The 12,784-nt window shown below is 43.5% G+C and overlaps 1 protein-coding gene across 1 annotated transcript in view; it reads left to right on the top strand.

The window, feature by feature from the left end:
- Positions 1-12,784, top strand: part of TERT (telomerase reverse transcriptase) — a 413,108-nt gene that overhangs the window by 207,300 nt on the left and 193,024 nt on the right. The window contains exon 9 of the mRNA XM_082259713.1: positions 5,751-5,864. Within this exon, the coding sequence (XP_082115839.1) occupies positions 5,751-5,864 (114 nt within the window). The remainder of the gene's footprint in view (positions 1-5,750; positions 5,865-12,784) is intronic.

Below are 12,784 nucleotides of genomic sequence, written 5' to 3'. Positions count from 1 at the left end.
CATCAGTATCGACTGATGTATGCATTCCCACCAATTCAGTTGCTTTTCCGGTTCCTTCGCAGGTTATCTTCGGAACCGCTCACGGTGATTCTGGTGGCGCCAGACTGGCCCCGCCGGTCTTGGTACGCAGACCTCGTGAATCTGGTGGTCGACGCTCCATGGCGTCTGCCTCTTCGAGAAGATCTTCTGTCTCAAGGACCGATATTCCATCCTGCTTTACAGTCGCTGGCTTTGACGGCCTGGCTGTTGAAACCGAGGTCCTGAGGGATAGGGGTCTCTCCCCGGAGGTCATTCATACTTTGATCAACGCTAGAAAGGCCTCTTCGGGGAAGATTTACTACCGTATTTGGAAGGCCTATTTTGCCTGGTGTGAGTCCAGGGGGTTTTCCCCCCGCTCATACTCGGTGTTTAGGGTGTTGTCTTTCCTTCAAACGGGTGTGGACCAGCGTTTGGCGTTGGCCACAATTAAGGGTCAGATTTCTGCGCTGGCCGTTCTTTTTCAACGCCCTGTGGCATCTAATTCTCTGGTTGGCACCTTTGTTCAAGGGGTACGACACCTGGTCCCTCCTCGGAGGGAGCCTTTGCCTCCATGGGACTTGAAGCTTGTTCTGTCCGTGTTACAACATGCTCCCTTTGAAAAGATCAGGGAGATCTCATTGCTTCTGTTGTCTAAGAAGGTCGCCTTTTTGGTGGCGATCACTTCGGCTCGCAGAGTGTCGGAGCTGGCAGCCTTGTCCTGCAGGTCTCCGTATCTGGTGCTTCACTTGGATAAGGTGGTCTTGCGACCTAATCCTTCTTTTCTTCCGAAGAGGATCTCGGAATTTCACCTCAATGAGGACATTGTCTTGCCTTCACTTTGCGCGAAGCCTAAGCATCCGAAGGAGGTGGCTTTACATTCCTTGGATGTTGTTCGGGCGCTCAGGGTTTACCTGTCAGCCACTAAATCTTTTCGCAAGACGGATTCTCTCTTTGTCCTTCCTGAGGGACCTCGGAAGGGCTTGGCGGCGTCGGCTTCTACCATCGCCAAATGGATCAGACAGACTATTGAGCAGGCATATGCTTTGAAGGGAAAAGTTCCCCCTATGCCTGTGTAGGCGCACTCTACCAGATCTCTGAGTACGTCTTGGGCCTGTCATCATTGGGCTTCTGTGGCTCAGGTGTGTAAGGCGGGGACTTGGTCGTCCGTTCACACCTTCTCAAAGCTCTACAAAGTGGATGTTCAGGCATCGGCAGATGCTTCCTTTGGCCGCAAGGTTCTTAGTGCGGCAGTACCTTAGGGTCCCTTGTTTTTTTGGGCCCTTGGCTGTTTGGGATGTTTTTATCCCTAGGTTATTTGTTCTTCCTGGGTTGTTGCTCCTGTTGAGCAAAACTTTTTTTCATGCTGCCCAGCTGGTTTCCTTCCTTTTGGTAAGGTTCCTTTCTTTGATGTGGGTCCTGCGTTGCCTTAGGCGCGGCTGCGTTTCCCACCCCTCATGTATGCACTGCTTTGGGACGTCCCCATAGTGGCGAATATGGAGAGGCGGCGACTGTCGGAGGACGTAAGAGAAAACGGAATTTTTGTAAAATCTTACCTGTAAAATTCCTTTCTCTGAGTCCTCCGACAGTCGCCGCCCCCGCCCCTCTTTTGGGGTTTGTTTATGTACTCTACTGCTATTCTACTGAAACTGAGGTATGGATACAGGAAGCAGGAGGGTATTGACTGAGGGGACCACCCCCTGGGGGTGGGATATGCTAAAAGCTTTAATATTGACATATTCTGTTGCCTAGCTACTCCTACGGAGCAAAGATCAATTACCCCATAGTGACGAATATGGAGAGGCGGCGACTGTCGGAGGACTCAAAGAAAGGAATTTTACAAGTAAGATTTTACAAAAATTCAGTTTTTACTCACTGGACTGCAACTAAATTTATAACATTTGCATTATGTGTTTTTTCAGGGGTTTTTTTGCTATTCTGTCGCTATCATTAAAAATACACCTATGATACCAATTATAAACCCTTCATTTCTTTGTAAGTGAGCGAACTTACAAAATCGTCAGGGGATCAAATAAATCTTTTCCCCACTGTACCTCCTGGTATCTGTTTCACAGCTTTTCACACTCCCTGCTGATGACTCACTATTGTCCGGCACTGCCCCCCTGCTTTGCAGTTTGCAGAAATTGTACCGTAGTCCACCCCTCTACTATGAGGCCATGTCTAGGTTCCTGTGATAAGGGGCATTGGACACTTCTGTAGTTAAATCTTTACCTATTCAGACCTCCATCTGTACAGACCCATGGGCGCAGTAGGAGCTTAGCTGATTGTTGCTGTCACTAGTAAACAAAGAGCTGGCTGTCACTGCATCTGTGGGTCTGCACTGACAGCAGTCTGAATGGGGTATGATTTTAAAAAGCTCCTGAATTTGTGGCTGTCGGTAAGTAACACAGCTGTGTATGTCAAATTACTATCCATCCCACGGGCATGTTTGCATAAGCACACTTCATCGCAACATTGAAATACAGCTGGTGGGGTCTGTTTCCCGTGCTGCCATGTGAACTGTGATTACAGCATGCTCCTCCTCTGCCACAGTGGTGCCTTGTGGTAGAGTTAGGTTCAGGTAGCATTGTGAGGGCTTATTTAACCCTATGAGAACAGTAGCAGCAGTGAACTTATTTTCATGTGTGCACCACTCTAAAAGATATCACACTTCCTCTATATTGGCAGTTTTATTATTGTCATGTAGATGTCACACTTCCTCTATATAGGCAGTTTCATTATTGTCATGTAAAAGTCCTAAGTCCTCATACACACTGGACATTTTGCAAACTCTTTTAGTTCTCCACTGTACACTCACTGATTGACACAGTGGGAAGTAGCTCTCGCCTATAAAGCCAAATAATCCCCTGTGGGCCTAAAAAGGATGGCAGACAAAATACTTTTCCTATCCATGCACAAATTGAAGGTGCATTATATTATTTGAGGATTGTCCTAATACTGAAAGAATATTCTCTCAAATCTTTTTCTGAAAAATGGAAAAGGAAGTTAAGAAAAATAGACCTTTTCAATCCCCAATTTGGAGGATTCGGTTGTAGGCATTTTGAAGCCCTCTTTTGCCCTTGCAGGTCCAGCCCTTCAACCAGCTGTTATCGCCCTCCCTATTTGTCATACTAATAATAACTGAACTAGACTCCATTCTCCATTCTCTTGGAACATTTGCAACTGATGCCTTTAGCCCTATTGTTTTGTGTAGATACTGTACAAAATGCTATCACCAAGTCTCTTAGTGCATTAGTTTAGTGCAATCTTTTTTGTGGTTAAAAGATTGGACTGTTGTACCTGCTTATAAAAGGTGCCTTTTACAACTTTAAAGGCTTGTTTGGTGAATACCTTGATAAATTTATCATCACTTCTCAGCATTTCACTTTCTCCAGGCATCTTTAAAAGCAAGGCATGGTACTTCTGTTCTTTGTAAGCCCCCCCCCCCCCCCCCCGGCTCACTAGACTCACCAAGCCTACCCAAAAGCCCTCCTCATAATAAAGGGGTGTCCCCACATCGTGGATTTGGGAGACATCTATTGTCATTTGGGCTAGTCTGATTCTTATACCTCTGGATCCAATCTGTCATTTCACAGGGGAACAAAAAAGAATTTCTGGCTCTGCCCCCTCCCCACTTCTTACCTTCCAAACTGCCAGCATTAGCTCAAAGTCAGGTCAAGGTACTGGCCACCTTGTGGCAACTTAGATCACAAGTAGTATGTGTGCCGGTTCCTTAAGATGAAACTTTAACTCCATTTTCACTGATGTGCTTTTCCTCCAGTTAAGATTCTCCCTTGACTGCTGTGCCTCATGCAGGCAGATAGGGTTTCAGTGATCCTTACCGATCCGAATTTGCCCGACTAGACTTCATGCACAGATATACTTAAATTTTGTGGGGATTACAGAGACTTGGTTTGACAGCTCTCATGATTGGCTGGCGACCATTCATGGGTATTCCCTTTATCGCAGAGATATAGAAGGTAAAAAAGGGGGAGGGGTATGTCTGTATATTAAGAACAGTGTACAGGTAAATATGAAGGATGATATTAATAATGGAGCTATGGATGAGGTAGAATCCCTATAGGTAGAACTTCAAAGGGAAGGCACTATGGGGAAAGTAATATTGGGCGTATGCTATAGGCTCCCCAACCAGAGGGAGGAGGGGGAGGCGGACCTCCTTTCACAGATTGGATTGGCAGCAAGGATGGGAAATGTCATTATAATGGGGGACTTTAATTATCCACATATAGACTGGGCAGAAGGTACCGCGCATTCATCCAAGGCTCGTCAGTTCCTAAATGTTTTAGAGGACAATTTCATGGGTCAGATTGTGAACGCACCAACAAGAAACAATGCGGTACTAGTACTGATTACCAACAATACAGACCTGCTCACGGATATAGAAATATCTACTGGAACTTAGGTTGCTTCTTGTGAAAAGCAAACCCAGAACTGGTGTGTGTTTTTTAAAGGGCAGGGCAGCTGTAACCAACACCTCCAATCTCATCTCCCTCCAATTAGCTCTTGGAGATGTCATTAAACTAGGGGTTCACATACTTTTTCCGCCTGCACTGTGAATGTTTACATGGTGTGTTCAATAAAAACATGGCAACATTTCATTCTTTGTGTGTTATTAGTTTAAGCAGACTGTGATCGTCTATTGTTGTGACTTAGATGATGATCAGATCACATTTTATGACCAACTTGTGCAGAAATCCATATCATTCCAAAGGGTTCACATACTTTTTCTTGCAGCTGTATATACTGTCTCTCTAGTGAGAGTATATGCTGCTGCTGTGCCCAGACCACCATGTCTGTTTGATCTATTTCCAACCAGGTTAATAATGGATATATTTTTGATCATAATACTCCATTTATACTTCAGCACAGTAGCGCTATTTTATGCTGCTCCTATTTTTATTTTTATTTTTGTTTTTAGTTTTTGATTTACAGCTCTGTATGTGCTGGAAACTAAATGTTCAATCCTTGCAGAGTCTGATTGGCCATTAGTTATAGAGCTTGGTCATTTTGGCATTGGTGTATCCATAAATAATCCATCTTTATCTGAAATATAAGATCCTTAATATTTCTGAAGTTTTTCTAATTTGGCCTGATTCCACATTGCCACATCATATAACACACATATTTTTGATTTTAGAACCTTTATTGATACATCTTTAGTATATTTTTTTAAAAAGGGTGTAATTTTCTATGTCTGTACCTATATATTCCCAACCAAAGATGTTTTTTTCTGTGTTCCTATTAGGTTATATAGATGAGGATAGATGGAAATGTTCTGTAGTTCTCAAACACTTCTATTTTAGAGTGACAGTACTGCTTCTCCATAGATACAGTACAGAGAGTAAGCATTGTTACCCTAGGACAGGGGACTTCAAACTATGGCCCTCCAGTTGTTCAGGAACTACAATTCCCATCATGCCTAGTCATACCTGTGAATGTCAGAGTTTTACAATGCCTCATGGGATGTGTAGTTCCGCAACAGCTGGAGGGCTGTAGTTTGAGGATCCCTGCCCTAGGACACTAAATGCTTTGCTGGCACAATAGAGGGAAGTAAGTTCTCAAAAATATAACAATTACAGCTACCACACACAAGGACTGGTAAGTTGCAATTAATTAAATTTTTCTTCTTGGGATCAGATACACTTTAAAAATATTTACTTTTTTGTAGAAAGAGTTTTGTTTTTTTTTTATTTTTTTTTATTTATTCTATTTAGATATTTTGTACAACGCTGTGGAATACCTCAAGGCTTCATGTTGTCAGCGTTACTTTGTAGCTTATGCTATGGTGATCTGGAAAACAAAGTATTAAGTGGGGTACAAGAAAATGGGTAAGCAAAATGTACTTTAATATAAACACAATCATTTAAGAAAATAACTGCATTATTAAGTTATTTTACACTTTTATTTTCTCTGGGATTCCTGGAATGTTGTAGGTATACATATATCATATATTTGATAAACCTATATATAATGTTGTAAAATGCTAGCGTAACTTAACTCTCTTATTCTTCTATCTGCCAAGGACCGCTCCATCTTGGCCTCTATTTAAAACTGAGATTGCCATGGCAAAAAATGCAAAAATACCAGCTATGACACCAGCCATTTAAAAGCATGAAAGATTGGTTGAAAGCTGACTTAACTTTAACAGTTGCCAGTGTGCTTATCACTAGGAGCATGCTGTACAATTTATTGAACTTTAACTTTATTTTTGGAAACTTAAATTAGTCGGTTTAGTTTACTTCTAGAATAGTGTTTTTTTTTTTTTTTGTTAAATTAAACCCTCAGATGTGAACAGCCTTAGATGATGCAAGAAAGATGAGATAAGATGAAACAAATCCTCCTACATAGGTTTTACTTGTTAATCTGCACTATTCTCTACCCTAAAACCCTTTAAAGGGGCAGATAAATGTTAAAATCTTTCTTCATCTGTCAGGAGCATAGAGGAGGGGGCAGAAAGACTGCAGTTAGTGTGTGAGTGCTGATTGGAGGAAAGCCACACCCCCCCCCCTTCCCACAGCAAAAGAACTGTGTTCTGAATAGACAAGCTTTGTTCTGAGCTCTCCCTCCCCTCCCAGCACAAATGTATCTCATGTATTGGGAAAACCTCTCAGAATTGGTTTATGCTGATAACAGAGGAACAAAGCACCAGAGGAAATGACACTAAGAGCTTTGGAGAACGAAAAGTAAATACTACTGATATATGTGCTTTTCTCAGATTCCATGATTGAAGTTTACAACCACTTTAAGTAATGGGTAAGCTTTATTGATGTATTCTGTATGATAGCTTTGATTTGCTAGATGGGGAGCACTAGCTCTGATTCAGCAGAGAAATTATTGGAATACTGTACTGCAACACCTTTATTTTGGGGAGCTTGGTTGCGATATAGGTGCGCTTGAACTGTAGTTTCCCAGAATATTTATTTGCCACAGACTTGTGGAGTGTAGGACCATGGTTTGACCACGCAGGGACAACATCGAACAGGTATGTAAAGAAACGGCATGTGAACGCGTAATTAGTAACAATAAACCTTTACCAGGACAATAGAGGACCAAGTTAAAAATTAGGTATCTGCCATAGACTATATTACTCTGGAGTTCAGCAGTCTAAAATTCTTGCCTTCATATCAGGAAGGAGGAAACGGAGAAAGGAGAGAAAAAAAGAGAAGACAGAAGAGGAGAGGGCCCCAAAAGAGGGCGAGTACCACGGATGCGGGACCTGTACAAACAATGTTTAAAGCTGACCATAACTAGTTGGGGGCAGAGATGGAAAGGAGTAACTCATCCACGGTTCCCAGATTTTCAAAAAATTTGCATGGGAATCCTTCAGTATACTGGACATCTGCTCATCAATCATCAGAGCAGTCATTCTGGTTTTCACCCCCTGGAAAGCAACAGACTGAATCTTCCAGGCCTGGGCAATGGCTCTCTTGGCAGAGATAAAAAGGTATGTGGCAAATTTCTGCTGGGGTGCGAAGAGGCCCAGTATAGGGCAATGTAAGAGAGCCAGCCAGGCATCCTTATGGACTGTCATATAAAATAATGTCTGCAATAGGCCAAAGACCCTGGACCAGAAGCGGATCAAGCATGGGCAAGACCACTATATAAGTAGAACATCCTCACATTGACCACAATTCCAAAAACATCTGTCACTGCTGCCAGGATAAGCAAGAGCAAGCCTACCCGGGACCCAGTGCCACTGCAGGAGCACTTTATAAGCGGCCTCTAGGGTGGTAGTGTTGAATAAAATTTCGCTATTGTTGTCCAAGCCTTATTCCAGTCCTCCACCACAATACCAGATCCAGGGTCTCGCTCCCATAGTGTCACATAGGTAGGGTCGATAAAGATGGCCTACCATTAGGAGAGGCATAAAGTGATGAGATGAGACCAGGGGACCCCAAGGAATGTAGACCACAATGCTCAAAAGACATATTGCAAAAAGGAAAGGTGGAAGTACGACAAAAAATACAATTGCACAGTTGCAAATAGTGGAATTGCTCCTGCCTGAGAATCTTGTACATCTTCTAAAGGGCCTCCCACCATAGAAACAAACGCGCAGTTAAAAAGTGATGCATCCTAGGAGAAGCCATAGGAGGCCCACCAGGAGGAGGAGTGAGGTTTTTCCAAACCCCATAGAAAAAGGGGATTTTTGATGATTGATAAAAGAGGCAAGAAAGGGGACATCAATTATTAAAGCAGGGTTCAAATTTAGATAAAAATACCCCCGGGACAGTCAGGGCTAGTACATTCCACAATGGATAGCCTCTGAACTGTCCCGGGTCGCACTTACCTGTAAGAAGAAATATTTACCTTTTAAAAAGCTTTTCTCCAGCGCTGCCATCTCAGGTGTGGGCAGCTGAAGCCAGCGCGTCCTCTTCTGCGGCCTCTTCGGTGACGTCGGAGTCCCACAATGCACTGCACCGGCCCAGCTCGTCACTTCCGGTGCAGGCGCGGCATCCCTGCACAGCTTCTGGGCATGCCCAGAAGCTGTTTAGCAGGGAATGCCGCGCTTGCACTGGAAGTAACGAGTCGGGCCGGTGCAGGCGCATTGACTCCTGGGAGCGATGACGTTCAGCTCCCAGGAGTCATCGCAAACCAGAAGTGGCGGCGCGGGCCGCGGCTGCCGAAGAAGGAAATGGAAGGAAAGTGAGTATATTTTCTTCAATATCAAGGTAAGTGACCAAAAAAAAAATGGGAGCATCCATTTCTTTTTCAGGTGGCCCTTTGCAAGCGGATGGCCCAAAATTTATTTTTTCGATATTGAGGCCGGAACTCCGCTTTAACCACTTGCCGACCGCCGCACGACTATCTACGTCGGCGGTCAGCCCCTCACAGGCAAACTAACGTAGGGCTACGTTGCTTGCTTGTGAGGGTCTAGGGAGCGAGCGCGCGCCCCCCGGGGCGCGCTCCCGCGTGGTCACGGACCCCCCCGCGCGTGTGACCAGCGGACCCGATGTCCGCCGGTCACTCGGCGATCGGCGGGGGAGAGGGAGAATGTCAGGCAGCTTGTGTAAACAAACTGCCTGTCATTCTCCTCGCTGCAAAGACACTGATAAAACGGATCTGGTATGTAGATCCGTTGATCAGTGTCCTTACAGCTAGAGCCACAGCCAATCACAGTAGAAACCACGCCCCTAGGGACACACACAGCCCCTCCCTTCCAAATAAAGTTAACCCCTTCACTACCAGTGTATTTTTACAGTAACAGTGCATATGTATAGCACTGATTACTGTAGAAATGTCACTGGTAACCCCAAAAGTGTCAAAAATGTCAGTCAAGGGTCCGATCTGTCCACCGCAATGTCGCAGTACCGCAAAAAAAATCGCAGATCGCCGCCATTATGCGTTAAAAAAAAAAACAACAAAAATGACAAAAATCTTTCCCTTTGTTAGTAAACGCGATAACTTTTGCGCAAACCAATCAAAATACGCTTTTTGCGATTTTTTTTTACCAAACATAGGTAGCATAAAATAAATTGGCCGAAAATTTTTAAAAATTTTGATTTTTACATTTTTTTTGGGGGGAATTTCATATAAAAAAATGTGAAAAATATTGCTATTTTTGCAAAATTGACGCTCTTTTTTTGTTTATAGCGCGTGATCAAAAAATCGCACAGGTGATCAAATACCACCAAAAGAAAGCTCTGTTTGTGAGAAAAAAAGGAATGTCAAATTCGTTTAGGTACAGCGTCGCACGACCGCGCAATTGTGCGTTAAATTCACGCAGTGCCGAATCGCAAAATACCCCCTGGTCGGAATGGGGGTAAAATCTTCCGGGGCTTAAGTGGTTAAGCATTTCTAACAGAATCCCACAACTTCAGGCTACGAAAGCGATTGTAGAGTCTAATTGTTTTTCTATTAAATAACAAGCATGTTATACTTACCTCCTCTGGGCAGTGGTTTTGCACAGGGCAGCCCGGATCCTCTTCTTCTTGGGTCCCTCTTCGGTGCTCCTGGCCCCTCCAGCTTGCAGCTTCGTTCCCCGCCCCGTCTCTCTCCTGATTGGCTAACTGAGTTTAACAGCAACAAGAGCCAATGGTGCCGCTGCTGTGTCTCAGCCAATCAGGAGAGAAAGTCTCTGAAAGCTGAGGCACTTGTGGACATCACTGGATAGGGGCGCAAGTAAGTATTGGGGGGCTGAGGGGAGCTGCTGCACACAGAAGGCTTTTTATCTTAATGCATAGAATGAAATAAGATAAAAAACCTTCTGACTTTACAACCCCTTGAAGCATTAGAGGGCTTAGCGTTATCAAACGTTCTCTATGAGAAGCCAGAGTATTGCTTCTAAAGAAATCAGGGCACAACTAGGTAGTACCAAAAGAACCCATAATGGGATGTCGGAGGTGGCATGTAACATGGACAGATGAGAGATCTGAGCTGCCTAATAATACTTGGCCATTTTAGGAGCTCCCGAACCACCTTGTAATCTATGGGTGTAGAGCATTGATCTGGGAACACTGGGGCGTTAGTGAGCCTGGATAAACCAAAGGAATCTGTTCTGTAAAAGACATAGAAAGAAGGATGGGACGTGTATAAACAAGGTCCGAAAAATTTAGAGGGCTTTGAGCAGAATTGTCATTTTAACAGCATGGATCCCACCTATGTAAGAGAGGGAAGGAATTTGCCAGGAGAAGAGAGGCCAGTGAGCGCAGCAGAGGATAGTAGTTTAGTATTTAGATAGTAGAGTAAGAGGAAGTGAGTTTAATCCCAAAATATTCTATGAAATTGGGTCTGTAGATGCAGGTCATTGGGAAGGATGATGTTCAGCGCCTTGGTTTTATAGAGATTTATACAGAGGCCCGAGATAATGGAAAAGTTATCCAGCCTCACCTCAAGGTTGGGAAGAGTAATAATAGGATTGGTGAGGACCAGGGTATCGACTGCATAAGAATTTGCCTTATATACAGAGAGTTATGGCCAGCAGCTCCAGTGCAAGAATAAAAGGCGCTGGTGACAGTGGAAAGCCCTGCCTCGTGGCCTGGAAAATCGGGAAAGGTGAGGAAAGAAAATCAGCGTATTTAACAGAAGCTGTGGGGGACAAGCATCCAGGCCAAGAAGTCTCCTTAAAAACCCCACCGCATGAGCACAAATTTTAAATAATCGCAAGGAAGCGAATCAAATGCTTTTGTATGTGTGGAAGAACAATAAAAAGCCTGGTATCTTGCGTTGATGTAAAATATGGATTAAGTGTATATCCTTGTAGATGTTATTCCTCACCTGCCGTCCTGGGAGGAAGCCCATCTGGTCTCTATGTATGAGGCTTTGGAGGCATATGTTGACGCAGGCGCTCAGAACCTTCCCAAATAATTTCAGATCTACGTTCAACGAAGAGATGGGTCTGAATGCCTGGGGCTCATTGGCCTCATTCGATGTTTTAGGAATCATAGTAATATAAGCCTTAAGGGATTCGGAAGAGGGCTGAAATCCCTTTTTTAATGAGGAAAAATATGCAGCAAGATGGGGGTCAGGAGGGTGGCAAATTTCTGCATTCAAAGCATTGCGGGCCACCGTGGTTAAATAGGGAAGATGTAGGTGTTTGAAAGAAGCTCTTAGCACGTTCTAGGTCAAACAAGTTTGATTTCCTATAAAGAGCAGGCAAGAAGGTAGTAAGCTCCGCCGTATTCTTTGTCCAGTCAGAGGTGAGACCACCTACCCTGGTATGTAACTGGATGGGCATGTGTTTTTTTTTTTTTTTTTCTTTTTAACATATCCTTAACTCCAGTTGTTGATGTTGGCATGTTAATTTGCAGCATTATTTGTATTTAAACATTTCTGATCATTTGACTATAAATTTAACAAAACAATTGATAGAAGCAAAACTTTAGAAGAGACCAGTGGGTATGTATTGCTACCTACAGGTTCAATAGAGAATAGGTTGATAAAAAGAAAAAACGGAAACAAACTGAAGTTTCGACAGATCAGGACTTTTTCTTAAAGCAGTAAGTGCTAATAAATTCACGCTGGATAATTTAAGTCCTGTTAGTCTTTCCGATCAGAAAAAGGCTGCAGTGTCTTCCTGATGCTACTGAAAATTGGTTCACTGCAACAAACCTGCTCTGGACAAAGCAGTAGCTTTGACAAATAGTGCGTGTAATGCCCCGTACACACGTGCAGATTATCTGAAGACTTTTGTCTTCAGATTTACCTTTTCTATGTTGTGCAAGGGCCTGCCGGATTGTATACAAATTGAAAGTGTTTAGGTTTGACCTCATATTATATGGTTTTGGTAAGTCTGCAGACAAAAGTCTTCAGATAATCTGCACGTGTGTACGGGGCATTTGAGTCCAGTTTTGAGAATCTGTGTAGTCACAGCAGACCCCTTAGGCTTCAAAGCATTGGTAACATTACTTCTGTAAAGCACTGCGGATTCGCCTGGATCACTGAGTAGCTGGTCACACTGCATTTAATAATCCATGACGGTGGGGGTTGATTGAGGATCACCTTTCCCTCATTCAGACTAAAAGCTTTGATGCACAGATTAGGGTTATGATAGTTGCAAATAAAAAGCAACTAGGGGGGTTGGATCTATCAGGTGGTATAATCTTACAACTGCCTGAAAATTTTTTTTTTCCTAGAGTCCAAGAAAGAAAGGATGTTTGTTCCTCAGCCAGCTCATGGGGTTCAATACTTTCTTTTTAGATAATCTCTCAAGTAGGTGGCTGGAAGACGTGCTGTATATCTTAAACCCTTGTAGTTTTCCCAGTTCAGCTATTGAAGGCATATGTGTCCTTGATAGCATAGATTAGGATTC

This window comes from Pelophylax lessonae (genome assembly GCF_965119305.1).
Source record: "Pelophylax lessonae genome assembly, chromosome: 5".
Classification (NCBI taxonomy): Eukaryota; Metazoa; Chordata; class Amphibia; order Anura; family Ranidae; genus Pelophylax; species Pelophylax lessonae.
The sequence above is the reverse complement of the archived record's forward strand: the minus strand, read 5'-3'. Positions and strand labels throughout refer to the sequence as shown.